This window comes from Vicia villosa, linkage group LG6, assembly GCF_029867415.1.
Source record: "Vicia villosa cultivar HV-30 ecotype Madison, WI linkage group LG6, Vvil1.0, whole genome shotgun sequence".
Classification (NCBI taxonomy): domain Eukaryota; kingdom Viridiplantae; phylum Streptophyta; class Magnoliopsida; order Fabales; family Fabaceae; genus Vicia; species Vicia villosa.
In genome coordinates, this window is record NC_081185.1 from 114,554,247 (window position 1) to 114,568,496 (window position 14,250).

At 34.4% G+C, this 14,250-nt stretch overlaps 2 protein-coding genes and 1 non-coding gene across 3 annotated transcripts; 2 read left to right on the top strand and 1 right to left on the bottom strand.

Annotated features, from left to right (window-relative positions):
* Window positions 1–281: 281 nt before the first annotated feature.
* On the top strand, window positions 282–5,977 carry LOC131614416 (protein MAIN-LIKE 1-like). The gene is made up of 4 exons (XM_058885999.1): window positions 282–381; window positions 4,204–4,391; window positions 4,469–5,146; window positions 5,258–5,977. Exons 1-4 carry the CDS (start codon window positions 282–284, stop codon window positions 5,975–5,977), a joined length of 1,686 nt encoding a protein of 561 aa, XP_058741982.1.
* Window positions 1,474–1,545, top strand: TRNAC-GCA (transfer RNA cysteine (anticodon GCA)). Its single transcript has one exon. It is a non-coding gene; the product is annotated as a tRNA-Cys (tRNA).
* A 167-nt stretch (window positions 5,978–6,144) lies between the features above and the next one.
* Window positions 6,145–9,607, bottom strand: LOC131614417 (PKS-NRPS hybrid synthetase cheA-like). Its single transcript, XM_058886000.1, has 5 exons — window positions 9,595–9,607; window positions 8,219–8,862; window positions 7,617–8,131; window positions 6,374–7,538; window positions 6,145–6,303 (listed from the first exon to the last, which is right to left on the bottom strand). Exons 1-5 carry the CDS (start codon window positions 9,605–9,607, stop codon window positions 6,145–6,147), a joined length of 2,496 nt encoding a protein of 831 aa, XP_058741983.1.
* Between the last annotated feature and the right edge of the window lie 4,643 nt (window positions 9,608–14,250).

Below are 14,250 nucleotides of genomic sequence, written 5' to 3' on the forward strand. Positions count from 1 at the left end.
CCTAAAATATTATACTCGTGCACATGAAACATAAATCCTTACAAAAACTCATAGAATATAAACCAACATGTCTTCATCCATATATATCCTACAAAATAACTATAAAATAAGAATCAAAATATCTATAACCATTATCCCACAAAATATCCATCAAAATCACATATAATGTCTACAATCAGTAAAAATAACTCACTAAATAATGCATCGAAGCCTAGAATAATATCAATAATCCATCAAAATCAAGTATAATCAAACATAATGTTTACAATCACATTCATAACATGTATGTGGTCATTCATTATCATAATGATGATGAAAACGACGATCAGAATGACATGCATTTGAAGAACCCAACACAAAATCCATCAAGAGGTGTTGAAAGTATTCAAACTTACTTTCCAAGTTTGAAGCCTTCACACTACCTCTAACGGCTCTCTAATTTGTCACATCAACATAAGCATGTAACATAACAACCTTAATGGCATGGTTTTTAAGTTCCTTATTGTGAGATTCATCTACCTCTCAAGTCCAGTATGATAACCATATATATGAGACTCTCAATTGTTCAATTCTATAAATCTTTTTTCGAGACTTACTTGCAACAACAACTTTCCAAATTTAAAATCTATGTGATCCATCCACATCTTAAGCACAATAAGATCACTAGTGCAATATAGAAGATGACATTTTTTTGAAAATGACTTTAGTGTTTTTAATATTTTTATTCAACTATTTTAAACTTTGAGAAATGTTTGATGTATTCTAGTACCCTTAGTCAAGTTAAATACCAACACACATTAAAGATATGACATCTATTGTTGTAAATGTATAAAAGAATCCACTAATAACGTGGTCTAACCTCACATTTAAACAAATACTTTACAATCAAGATTGTGACATAGTTGCCCAATATCATTAAAACTAGTGAAATTACTCTCGTTAATCTCGAACACGACTTTTATGGTGTAAATTAATATTAAAATTTTGTATGCATAGTGCCTAGGGGTTGATAACGAACTTGTTCGTTCCTTTTAGGCCCACCTTAGCAAAAATAGTGTAATTAGACAAAGTAGAGGGGCAAGTTGGGAACTTGGACTCATACTAACTTGTTTTGTCACTCCTAGCGCCTAAAAGTAGAAACGACCATTACCAACTTGTTTAAGCCCACTGATGCCAAAGAAATTGACAGCCAAGTAAAGTATAGTATCAGGCCAAAAACCTCCGCTCAATCTACTAAAAATGACAGACTTAACAAGTATATTTGACCAATTTTGCCACCCCTGGTAGTACCACATAAAATAATAATATGAAAAGAAATCCTAAAGAGTTCATTCATGGATAACAAGAAAGTAATCATGAAAAACATTCAAATTATTTTACGAGAAAATATGGGATGATAAATAAATAAGGCAAGATCAGGAAAGACAATTTTGATAGACATATTCAGAGTAGATTGAATGGACAACTACATTGGGGTCCATAGCTCAGTGGTAGAGCATTTGACTGCAGATCAAGAGGTCACCGGTTCGAACCCGGTTGGGCCCTTTTTGAAATAAATAATTTTTATTCTAGACAAGTAATAACTTAAATGATTAACTATTTCTAAAGATTTTTTTCAAAATTTAAATTATTTTTTATTGTATATTTTTTCAATTTGTCAAATTAATTAGTTAAACATTCTTCTCCTTATAGAGATTGAAATACATTTCAATCGTATTCTTCCTTTTAAGAAATATTATTTCAATTTCTACGAATGAATTGTGAAAGTTAGACTAACTGAGTATGCAAAGAATCATCTTAAAATGTTAAGATCATAAAATGAAGGATAATAATGTTTAACCAAAGGCTTAAAACTTCATGGTTATGTGCATGATGTGCAACACCTTCTACAAATTTGGAATCTCTGACCACTTTAATATTCAAATGCACTAGAAAATCCAAAGATAGCTGCAAGATATGTCCATGGTGTGACATAAGATACTGCATTCCTCCGCTCGAATCAATCTCTAGACAGAGTTTAAAATACCTATGTGAAATATGTTAAATATTTCAAGAACACATACGAAAAACATTAAATTCATAGTCATAAGGACACCCGTCAAGAAACTATAAAAATAAAAATCCTAGAACACACTCATGCATGTACCAACAAACCACTAAACATATCTATAATAACTTAACAATTTACTAAATACCCACAAAATAAAAAAACATCATACCTAAACATATCGTGCAACAAGTTATAACTCCTCTTTATGGTAGCAAAATTATAAATAGGTTAAAATACTGACAAAACACTAGTCAAATTCCACAAAGCATATAAATATGAGAAACAAATAAAAGTAACCTAATAACAACAAGAAAGAAACATAGAAAGAAAGAGGTATTAGTATAAATTTTTAAGGGCTACATACATCATATATGCAAAAGACAGTCATTATTATAATAGTAAAAAAGGGTCAACCATATTTGAAGTTCCATCCTTATTATATTTAACAGTTTCACAAATTGAGGGACATAGACAAAGATCAACGGATCTATCACTTATTTGCATTGTCGTAAAATGGACGAAGCATCTTTTGTTTTATGATAAAAAAATTAATTTGAAAGCCAAAATACAAAAAGGTTTAAATGTGTTGAAATTGATTTTATATGGAATTAAGTAAACGTTGGAGCAAGGTGCGCCCCGAGCACTCATTCACCCAAGATATTCAAAAGGATGTGCATCCAATTGTCATTTGTCCTCTATGTTTATGAAAATTGATCTTTGCACAATATTAGTAAACGTTTGAGCATAGGTGTGCACCAAGCACTCGTTTACCCAAGGTATTCAAAAGGATGTGCATGCAATTATCACCCGTTATCCAAGTTTAAATTGAAGGTGGACAGACCAATAGTCGTTTTGAACAAGGTGTTCACCGAGCGCTCGACTATTAAGGTATTCAAAAAGACGTGCATCCAATTGTCACTTTGTCTTTCAATTTTGTTGAGAAAAATATTTTAAAACGACTTGACGTTGGATAAAGGGCTAATTAATTATAAAAATATTTGAATGAGCGGTGAAAAGATACTTGACATTGAATCAAGCGTTTGCACGTATGGTTGAATTGGATTATAAAAAATATCTTGACGTTGGATCAAGTGTTTTTATTATTTTGAAAGAATTAATTTTAAGGGTGTCAAGTTGTTGATTAATTCAATTAAGTTGACGATCTTAAAATAATCAAAACAAAGGGTGCAAAAAATAACAATAAGGGTACATTTACATGGGGACTAAAATGGCGTAAGTAACAACAAAACAAGTGTCCCATGGTTAAATACCAAAATTAATTGATTAAAGTTTGTTAAATCAATTCATTAGACTAATTAAAATTAATTATTAATAATTATCTATTGAAAAATTAATTCACATAGAATAATCAAGTTAATTAAAATTAATTAACAAAATTAACTAACTAAATCATTTAATCAATTAATTTTATTAACTAAAAAAAGAAATGATTAACTGTATTATAAGAAAATGATTTTAAGTTTTAAAAAATGGAATGGAGAGTATTGAAATAGAAAAGAGGCTACAAACTGTTAAAAGCCAGAAGATTGTATTGGGCCTAGAAACCAAGGGCCGAACCAAATGAACAAAGGAAGGTGTGTGACTCCAAATTGAAAGAAAATTATACCTTGTACCCCTGCTTTTATCCCAATACCCCTACCAAAAAAAATTTCGGACAAAATTACCCCTGTATAAATAGTAAAAATTACCAGAATTTTCACTTTTTCACTCATTTTCACTCATTTTCACGCTGCAGTAAGAGGGAATTTTTTAGCCCAAAAACCGGATAACCCAGCCTCCAGATTTCCGGTTCATCAGACTTAGAGAAGTAAGTTTTTTTTTTAAAATATCTCAACCGGATAACCCAGCTATGGGATTTCCGGTTTTGTTTGTTTTCTATTTTACATAGCCGGATAACCCATTGATGGGGTTTCCGGTTCATTTGCACATAGCCGGATAACCCAACAAGGGGATTTCCGGTTCTTATGGGCCTTAGCCGGATAACCTAGTCTTTGGGTATCCGGTTCATAGTTTTTTTTTTGTTTTTTTTTTTTGTTTTTCTTTTTTGTTTTTCTTTTTTGTTTTTTTTTTTTTTGTTTTTTTTTTAATATCATTTTATTTAATTGTTAACTATTTTATTTTTTGTTTTTTAGTGGTTCGAAGAAGAGGAGGTGCGATCGACGGAATGCGTCAAAGAGGACGACAACGTCGAGAGGCTGATGGCGAGGGAGCTGCTCCTGAGGTTGATCCGCAGCATCCGGCATTTCCCGGAGGACCTACGGATACATCATTATTGGTTAGATATCAGAGGCACGTTGCATATCATTTATGGTTGGGCGAGGTACGTAAATATTTTCTTAAATGTTTTTTTAAATTACATGTACTTATATATTAACGTATATTACAAATTATTTTCAGGAGAGACGACCAAAGCCGACCTTAAAGGTTGCTGCGCATGGCAGCAAATTAATAGGATGGGTTCCGGCAATGCTCCCAAGGCAGATGGAAAATTGGTTAGTTGCATCTGGCCTTTCATCTTTGCAGCATACTAGTTTGTCGAGGGTAGATACGCATCTATTATCTGCTTTTGTTGAGAGATGGCATCCTGAAACATCGTCATTTCATATGCCGTTCGGCGAGATGACCATCACGCTAGACGATGTTTCTTGTCTTCTTCATGTACCGATTAGGGGCCAGCTGGTTGACCCCGATGTTGTTGTCACCGATTATGATGCCATCCATCTAGCTGTTGAGTTGTTTGGTGTTTCACTGAGTGATGCAACTGAGGAGGCTTCTGCTGTAAGGGGTCCTTACTATAAATTAGATTGGTTGAAGCAAGTTTTTGAGCAACAAAGAGCTGCGGATAACTTTACAGGCGCTATGAGAGCATACATGATGTTGCTATTAGGTTGTACCATTCTTGCCGACAAGACGTTTACTCTTGTCGAGGCAAAATATCTTCCACTTTTGAGAGATTTGGATAATTGTGGAAACTATTGCTGGGGGGCAGCTGCACTGGTTACTCTGTATAGATACTTAGGGGATGCCTCATTTTATTCATGCAAGCAGCTTGGCGGTTATGCCTCTCTTCTTCAGGTTTAAAATTTTACTTATTATTTAATTATACTTAATATCTAATATTTTAGTTTAATTTAGTTTATTATAATTTAGTTTAATTTATAATAGTAACTTTTACTTTTGTTTCAGTGTTGGATTCATGAGTACTTTCCAACTGTTGGAAAGAGAGGTACTTCTGGGTTATTTGGCATTGATATTCCGATGGCTAGGACGATGAAATGGGAATATAGGCAGGGGACGCAAAAAGTGGCTGACATCCGAGCTATGTTAGATCAGTTGACTCCTCACGATATTGCCTGGCGCCCTTTTGAGGATCATCGGGTGCACCGTCCTTTTGATGATATCTGTTTGTATCGGGGTGGTTTGAAGTGGTTTGGTACTGTAGTTCTATATTTACCTGACAGATGCTTGCGTCAGTTTGGATACAGACAGTACATACCGACTGCTCCTCCTAATGTAGACACACTTGATGTGGATGTTGAGTGGGCTACATATAGGCAGAGTGTGTTGCAGGTGACCCGATCCCACGATGATCCCCCAGCTGCGTTTGCCACCATACCATATGAGACAGACGATGATTATTTGGCGTGGTATTATACGGTGTCACATCCTATATTGAGAGCACCAAGAGGTGATCAGCCGATGGAGGTACCAGTGCCTGTCTATGACGAAGGACCGTCAGACCCGAGATTATCATATATATCTCATGAGCTTCATCATTACTTACAGCGTCATCAGGCTGTTCCTGAAGACGAACAGTTTCTGGAGATATTTAGAGCACTCAGACTTGCACAGGGCGGACCATTACCTAGGGAAGGTCCAATTACTTATGACCATGAGTCTGATTGATGTCACATTTTATGTTTATATTTATGTTTTAGTTTGAGACTTATGTATTGTTATGAGACTTGTAGACGTATGTGTTATTATAAGACTTGTAGTTTGAGATTAATTATTTATAATCCATTTGGCAACATATTAAAATCCAATAGTACTAATGTTGTAATATCATAAAATCAATCTAAGCTGACATGTTTTGGTAGTATAGGCATTAGCCGTTGCCAATGTTGTAACCGCCCGGCAAATCCTACCATCCAAGAAGTTGCATCTTTTGTGCGATATTTCGTCCAATCAGTTGTGACAGGTGGCAACGGGAATCCTTCATTCATGTTTACCTGCACATAAAATAAATATCAGAAAAACACGAATAGGGATTGAATGTACGAAAAATGTGTTTCTAACTACCTGAACCCAATGATTTCCATTGACAAAGCCGATACAGTAAATGGATGCATTAGGTGAATGTGCACTCGTCATAGGAAAGTAACTCAAACTGAGGTGACCTAAAGAGACGAGAACAACATTATACCGATTAGCTATTACATAGCCCAACTCAGGTAACGTCATCCATTTATTTGGTGGTTGTTGACCTAATTTTTCTATCACCAACGATGATCTCACTGTTGGAAGGCGTTGACCAAATAAATCCTCATACAACTTGCTTCTAGGACCTATAATCTCTTTCTCCAAATCCCGACGAACCATTGACCATCCATCTGTGCCATAACCATGCAAAGATGCAATGGCTCTAAAACCACAATTTCCATCATCTCTTACATCAACAATGTCATCAATAAATGGTCTGATGTAATCTGGAAATTGTACAATGTATTTATCAAATTCTCTATTTTTTGAGGTTTGGGATAGTTGTGAATATAACCTCTTTGAAGATTTTTGAGAACTCATTTGTGATTGATCAACATACTCATATCCTGAAGGATCACGATAAACATCATATCCCACAGGTCTCTTCCCTTTTTTCTTAACCCCTCCTTTGGTTTTAATTTTTTCAGGCGGTGGACACATCTTTGTTGTAGTTGGATAAGCAATCTCACACACTCTGCTTTTTAATGCTCTTTTTCCGACAACATCTAATGACCTCCACATTTTCCAAATTTCATCGATTGCATTTGTCATGTCTATTTCTGATCCATCATCTGCATCTATATCTTGATTTCCTTCCATACTTAGTTTCCTCCAATGAATATGAATAGCCTCAATTGGTATCGCATCACCACTCAATGTATATCTCCCTAACTCACAAGCACATGGTAACCCATATACTTTTCTATGAGTACATCCGCACTTTTGCGTATCGGTACCCACCATGTCAATCCTCAACCACTCTTCAGCAATCTGCCTCAATGCAGCTCTTGATACTGAACCACGCAAATTTGAATAAAAAGGACTAGTATGTGCATGCTCAACTTCATAAAAACTCTTCTGAAATGAAGCTCTAATGTTTCCCACTTGTATCTTGATGTTGTCATTCATAGCCTCCCAACATTTGCATAAATCACCTAAGCTATTCTCTAACATTTGCTTAAGTTTCCAATGCGCAGACTCCACCCTTTAAATTAAAAAAAACAACTAATTATCTATAATATTAATATAAAGAAACAATGTCGATAAAATCGCATAAACATACCTATTTGTTGTTGTGTTGCCCAAATGTAACACTTGATTGATCCATGCTTCGACAAATCGATGTCTGTGCGGTGTCAACCACGTGTCATTCACATAATCAATAAAACCTTTGGAGTCAACACATGCATCCTCAAGTTGTTTCAACCGTTGATGGTACTCCAACTCATCACTAGCCTTTATCAGTTCAAACCACATTTTCTCCACTGTTTCTCGCATATCATCCACAACATGTTCCTTACACCTTGATTTCACGTTTTTGTTGATGTGAAATCGGCAAAGCAAATTAGCTGTCTTTGGGAATATTGTTTCAATGGCTTTCATTAAAGCAAGATCTCTATCAGTCAAGATTACTTGAGGACAATTATCCTGTTTGATAAACAACTGTTTCAACTTATCCATTACCCAACAAAAAGTCTCTGTCTGCTCAGATTCCATATAGGCAAATGCAACAGCAAATGTTAATTTAGTTGATGTCATACCAACTATTTCAAACAACGGTTGCCTGTACTTGTTTGTCTTGTATGTGCAGTCCATAATCAATACAATAGGAAACATATTCAACAACTTCACTGAATCTGGATGTGCCCAAAAAATATCTCTCACAACTTCTGACTCATCCTTTTTCCTACTCCAGTAAACATAACCTGATTCTTCAACCAACTTGAGCAATTGTTGCATTTCTGTTCTAGGACCCCTTATGTCTTTTTGTATCTTACTCTTATGTTTGTATATTTGCGTGATCCGAGTGACATTCTCCGGGTCACGCTCTTGCAATGACAATAATATGTGTCTTGGTGGAACATGGCGTTTTGACAAATCAACAATATGTTGCTTATCATCTGTATTTAGTCGACTTACGAAAGCATGACCTTCAAATCTATCAGGTAAGTCGTGGTTGTGTACTCCGCATTTTACATCTATCTTCCATCCAGAACCATCTTTCGACGGTGTTGACCTAATTTTGAAAGGACAACCACATCTCTTACTAGCACTTTGGGTTTCGCTATCTGTTTTTTTGTATTTTCCACCTCTATCACAACCAAATATTAATTTATCACTTCTTCCTCGCTTGCCTGTTTTTATATCTGAACGAGCTATTATAACTGTTACTTTATTCCTGATTCCAACGTCCTTAATCCAACTGATCGCCTCTTCTCTTGTAGCAAATTTTTGACCAGTTACAAAAACATCAGTTGTATCCACACATGTTTGAGCTACATCGCATTTCTTCAAAGGAGGATCCACACCTAAATATATATAATTAATTTAACTTAATATATAATTAAAAAAAATAAAAAGTTAAAATTAAAGTAATTTAAAAAAAAGGAAAAAATTAAAAAAAACAAGAACCGGAATACCCACAAAGGGGATATCCGGCTGGGAAAACTTAAAATGTAACAAACCGGAATACCCCTACATGGGATATCCGGTTGGGAAAATTGAAATAAAACAAACCGGAATACCCATCCCTGGGATATCCGGTTGATGAAGGTTTTAAAAAAACAAACCGGAAGACTTCATGTCTGGTTATCCGGTTCTGACGAGGTACCAATCTCCCTTTCTCCTCTTACCGTCCGTACAAACAGTAACAAAGAAAAAAAAAACAAAAATTAAAAATTAAAAGTAAAAAAAGGATAAAATTGGAATTTTTAAAAAATTGTCGGGGTATTGGGATAAAAGCAGGGGTACAGGGTATAATTTTCAAATTGAAATGAGGAAAAAAAATTACCCCATACCCCAACAATTATTCTTCTACTCCTATAATTTATTTAATTTAACCAAAATATCCTTAAATAAGTAATTGATGTTTGAAAAAAATTCTAAACACTACCTTTTGCAAAAAATTGTAATTCATTTAATAATTCAAAAGACTTTAATTATGGCACTCAGGTAACATCTAAAACAAGTTTTGGCAACACAAAAAAGCGTGGCCTAAAGTGAATGCCTAACTCCAACTTATGGTGTTTTAACAAATATACCACTTTTAGCCATGGTTTTAAACTTTGTCTAAAGTTTAAAATTTTAAAAAAATTAAAATCACCATAACACTTTAATAAAGTTGTCCGATGAGTAGATTGAAAACAATCGGAATATATTAATTAAGTGTTCCGGTAAATAATTTAAAAATTACTGAAACACATTAATTAAATTTGTAAATTAAAATTTGACTACCGAAACTCTTTTTTTAAGTGTTTCGGATTGTCAACTATTTCGGTATATTAAAAAACTAAAATTTAACTATCGAAATTTTTTGTCAAGTGTTCTGATAAATTAATATAGGAGTATAAAAATTTTCAATTTCAAAAAATTTAATAATAAATAAAAAATATAATTGAAATATTTTGATAATTGTTGAGGTATTGGAATAATGGTAGGGTTACAAGTTAAAATTTTCTGAAATGAGAGTCAAGGGTGCATGTATAGAAATTAAGAGTGTGTAGAGTTGTTTAACAAACCCGTTTGGACTTAAGACCCAAAGCCCTATTCCGAACCAAACCCTAGGGGTTAATGAGACAAATCGCCCCACCCCAATAACTCTTCTTCTCCGCCTCCCACATTACTTTTCCCCTGTTTCTCTCTCATGCTCATCTGCAACTCGCTTTTCTTTTTCTCCCTAATAAAGCGAATCCTACTAATACGTGAAGAATAAGTAGAACGCCAATTTAAACACTTCATGCCCAATTTGAATGTAAATTGAGGAGGAAGAGTGGAATAATTTTGGCAGCAATTTCGAATGTAAATTGTGAAATTCTATCGCCATTGCAAAAAACGTGAAACTGTGTAATGAAGTGGTGTGGTCCCCGTGAATGTAAATGGCTTGGCTTGATAAATGTGGCTCAAAAGTGGCTCATGTATGACTTCAAAATATCTTAACAAAACGAATTGAATTTAAATTTGAATATTGAGTTACAAATAAAAATGTGGCTTTAAAAATTAAAATAAAAACAAGAATTCAAACATTTGGACTTAATTTTGACTTTTTATATTATTTTTTGGTGAAAGAAAATAAATATGCTAAAATTATGAAGTACAAATAAAATGGAAATTGGATTTAACCTTGAAAAATTAACAAACTTTGGAATGACATTGGTCAATACTCAGGCGCTGCCAATGAAGATCCACATTTGCATTCGTCATTGAGACTACAACTCTTGCTTTTCAAGTGGCTCAAATTCACCAAATGATGATAAATATGATGACAAGTCATGACGTGCCAGCAGTTGAGTCTGCCAAAATTGTAACTAACACATCAGAGGTTGCTTGTCTCTATTGTGGGAGAGCTCATTTATTTGAAGATTGCTCAACAAATAATGTTTATGTTAATTATATGGCAACAACAAGTACAACAACCCATACAACAACAATTACAATCCTGGGTGGCGTAATCATCCAAACTTCTCATGGAGTAACACCCAAAACCAACTCAAGCCTCAAGTACCTCAAGTCCACCTGGTTTTTCTGCACCAAACTATCATGTGGCTAATCAAGGGAATAACCATCTAGGAAATATTTTAGAGTCCTTCATACAAGAAACCAAAAACTAGTTTCAAACTCAACGTGTAAGCATTAAAAACTTGTAGAACCAAGTCGGGAAGATTGCTTCAGCACTTAGTTTTAAAACTATGCGAGCACTTCCAAGATCAAGTGAAACTCCAACATCTACCTTAAACCAAGAGTATCAAAACATGCAAGGTTATCAAGTTAAGAATTGGGAAAGAATATGAAGGATCAACATCAACAAGGGAAGAACTACCAAATGAAAGTATGATTACCAATCTGACTACCTCTGATACTTCAATAGAGGAAGAATTAGAATCTACTGAGACTACACTCTTGGTAGAGCCTACAAAGGAAAATGTGACAAAAGAGCAATGTGTGGCGGCGCAAAAAATACCTAAGTGTATCGCACGCTCAAAATGCAATAGAGTTGCCACTGAACTTTATTTATTCCAAAAGGAAAGGGAAAATATTGATAAAACCCACGAAAAAAATGACATGGTCATCACAACCAAATTAGGGTTTGAGAGTCGGTTAGGCAGGGGAAAGGTATTAACATCCCTCACATCCGTTATACTTAATGGGACCCATCTAGTTAGTCTCGTGAACGAATGTTAGTGTAATGTTTACTTGCGATATTCTACTTATTATGCGAGGAGAAAGAAAGAAAAAAAATGGGTTTTTTATTATTGTGATCGCTAAGATTTCAAAATCATGTGCCTACGTATTCCCAAGTACAAGGGGGAAATCAGAGCATCGTGGTTTAGGGCATAAAACCACGAATGTGTTGATTTACTTTAATTGCGAAAATAATTTTAGTCCTGCATGGGCAGAAAAAGACTCAATGGCTGAGAAAGGCTCTCGCTTGGGCTATGAGAGATTTGAAAAAAGGCTCGTGTTTGATCGAAGAAAAATTGTTTATAAAATGTTCGGACTTGGGTGATGAAAGTTGATGAAAAAGACTCATGCTCGGGATAAAAATTAGCTTGATTGGTTGAGATCAATTTTAGGTGGAAAATGATTATTCGAAAGGCAAACTATACATAAGTATTCGAATACTCGGGAAAAGAGTGGCATATGCCTAACTAGTCTTTTTCATCCCTTTTATTGCAAAATGTGTTTAGTAAGAATCTAATTAAAGTCCATGGATGAAGGTGAGCATTCAAACAACAAGCGTACAACAAGCATCTAGGGCTCGGAACAAAGGGACATATGTCAATCATTCCTCCTTCATCAGTTAGGCCTCGTGGCATTCGATTGTAGTTATTATGAAAAGCTTTTGAAAAAAGGAACTTGGTGTTGACCAAGGATTATTTGCGTGGGAAAAGAAACTTGGCAATAAAGAAAGGTTTATTCGCATTGAATTGAAAACTGGCTCGAGTATGAAATGAATTTGAACGGAACTTGATTTTGACCAAGTGTTTATTGCATGGGGAAAGAAACTTGGTTTTGACCAAGGGTTTATTTGCGTTTGCGAAAAAGGATTCGATTGAATATGAATGAGTACCTTGATATTGCTCAAGTGTTTGGCTCGCAATTGTTAAAAGAGGTTTGAAAATGATTTGATTGTGAAATAGAATGAGGATTGATTTGAAAAACAACTTGATGTCGATCAAGCGTTTTTTTACTTATTAAGAAATATTGTTTTTATATAGCGCTTCCAATTTTTTATCTTGTTAACGATGTCAATGGTCAAACAATGTCAAATAACATATACATACATGCACAAACATCAATCTAGTAAGGGTGTACATGAATTCAATCATACATGAATAAAAATCCGTAAGCAAGAGCAAATGAATGTTGCAATTGATTTTAGCAAAGGACTCGTCATTTTTATTTCGAAAACTATTTTTAAGAATAAAAACAAATGAATACACAAAACAAAAATAATTCTCAAATAAGATAAAATGAATAAATAACAAGAATGAATAATAATAATAATAATAATAATAATAATAATAATAATAATAATAATAATAATAATAATAATAATAATAATAATAATAATAATAATAATAATAAAAGACATGGGCCAAAGCCCAATTGAAAATGAACTAAACAAGGGGGTATCAGCTAAAACACGAGGTGGGAAGCTAGCAAAACGCGTCGGATTAAATTTCCCTGGCCTGATCTGTGAATTTGACTTGGTGAAAGCCGTGTGACTATTATTGATGAGTGGATGTATGTAAACTGAAATGTGATGAATTTGCTAATGCCAACAGAATTTGTTTTTCAATTGCAGCTTAGTCATGATTTAGTTAATATGTGAAGCATGGAGTACGAGGAAGTAGGGGTGGCAAAACGGGCCGTCCGCCCCACCCGCCGCCCGCCCTGTCTTATGCCCGCCAAAAAACGAGCAGGGCGGACATGCACGCCAAGTAAAATCGGCATAAAATTCATGTCCGCCCCGTCAAGATGGCGGGTTGGTGGGCGGCGGGCTTACCCGTCTATTTTTATTTATATTTTTTAATAGATTAATAGTTTTTTTTACCTTTTAATTAAACTTTTCACTTATTTTTTAAAACAAATTTTTATAAAAGCAACTTTTTAACAAATTTACTTAAAAAAATATTACATATATTTATAAATAAATGCATAAAATAAATCATCAAGAATTACAATTATTAGAATTAACTAAAAAAAATAGTGAGTTTTGGAGGAGGGGCGGGTTTTGGCGGGCGGCGGGCTTTGGCGAGACGGGTATGGTGGGCGGCGGGTTTTGGCGGGGAAGACTTTGGCGAGCGGCGGGCCTAAAATCCCAACCCAACCCGCCATGTTAAGGCGGGTGCGCGAGTCGGCCCGGCGGGCCACAGCCTGTTTTGCCATCCCTACGAGGATGGCGTGAGGCGTGAGGCATGGCAATGACGATGCGTAAAAGACAAATGTTAATATGAGTTTTAAGGACACAAATTAATAAATTATTTATAAAAATATTTTCATGCAACACGTGTATTTAATTTTTTAAAAGTTTAAATATAATTTTATTATACTTAATTTTTTTAATTATATTTCTTTAATAACAACACATATATCTGTCTCATAATAAATATCTTCTTTAAGAGTTTCATATTTTCTAAAATAATAATTAATTGTATTGATTTAAGTAATAAACGAATTGAACCAAAAAAAGTAAT

Coding starts and splice junctions, on each gene's coding strand:
- LOC131614416 (XM_058885999.1), top strand. CDS start 282: ATGTATGTGGTCATTCATTATCATAATGATGATGAAAACGACGATCAG. Junction 382..4,203: donor TCCATCAAGAGGTGTTGAAA/GTATTCAAACTT, acceptor TTTGTTTTTTAG/TGGTTCGAAGAAGAGGAGGT. Junction 4,392..4,468: donor ATCATTTATGGTTGGGCGAG/GTACGTAAATAT, acceptor AATTATTTTCAG/GAGAGACGACCAAAGCCGAC.
- LOC131614417 (XM_058886000.1), bottom strand. Junction 8,132..8,218: donor AAAAGGATGAGTCAGAAGTT/GTGAGAGATATT, acceptor TGCACATACAAG/ACAAACAAGTACAGGCAACC. Junction 6,304..6,373: donor ATGGAAATCATTGGGTTCAG/GTAGTTAGAAAC, acceptor TTTTATGTGCAG/GTAAACATGAATGAAGGATT.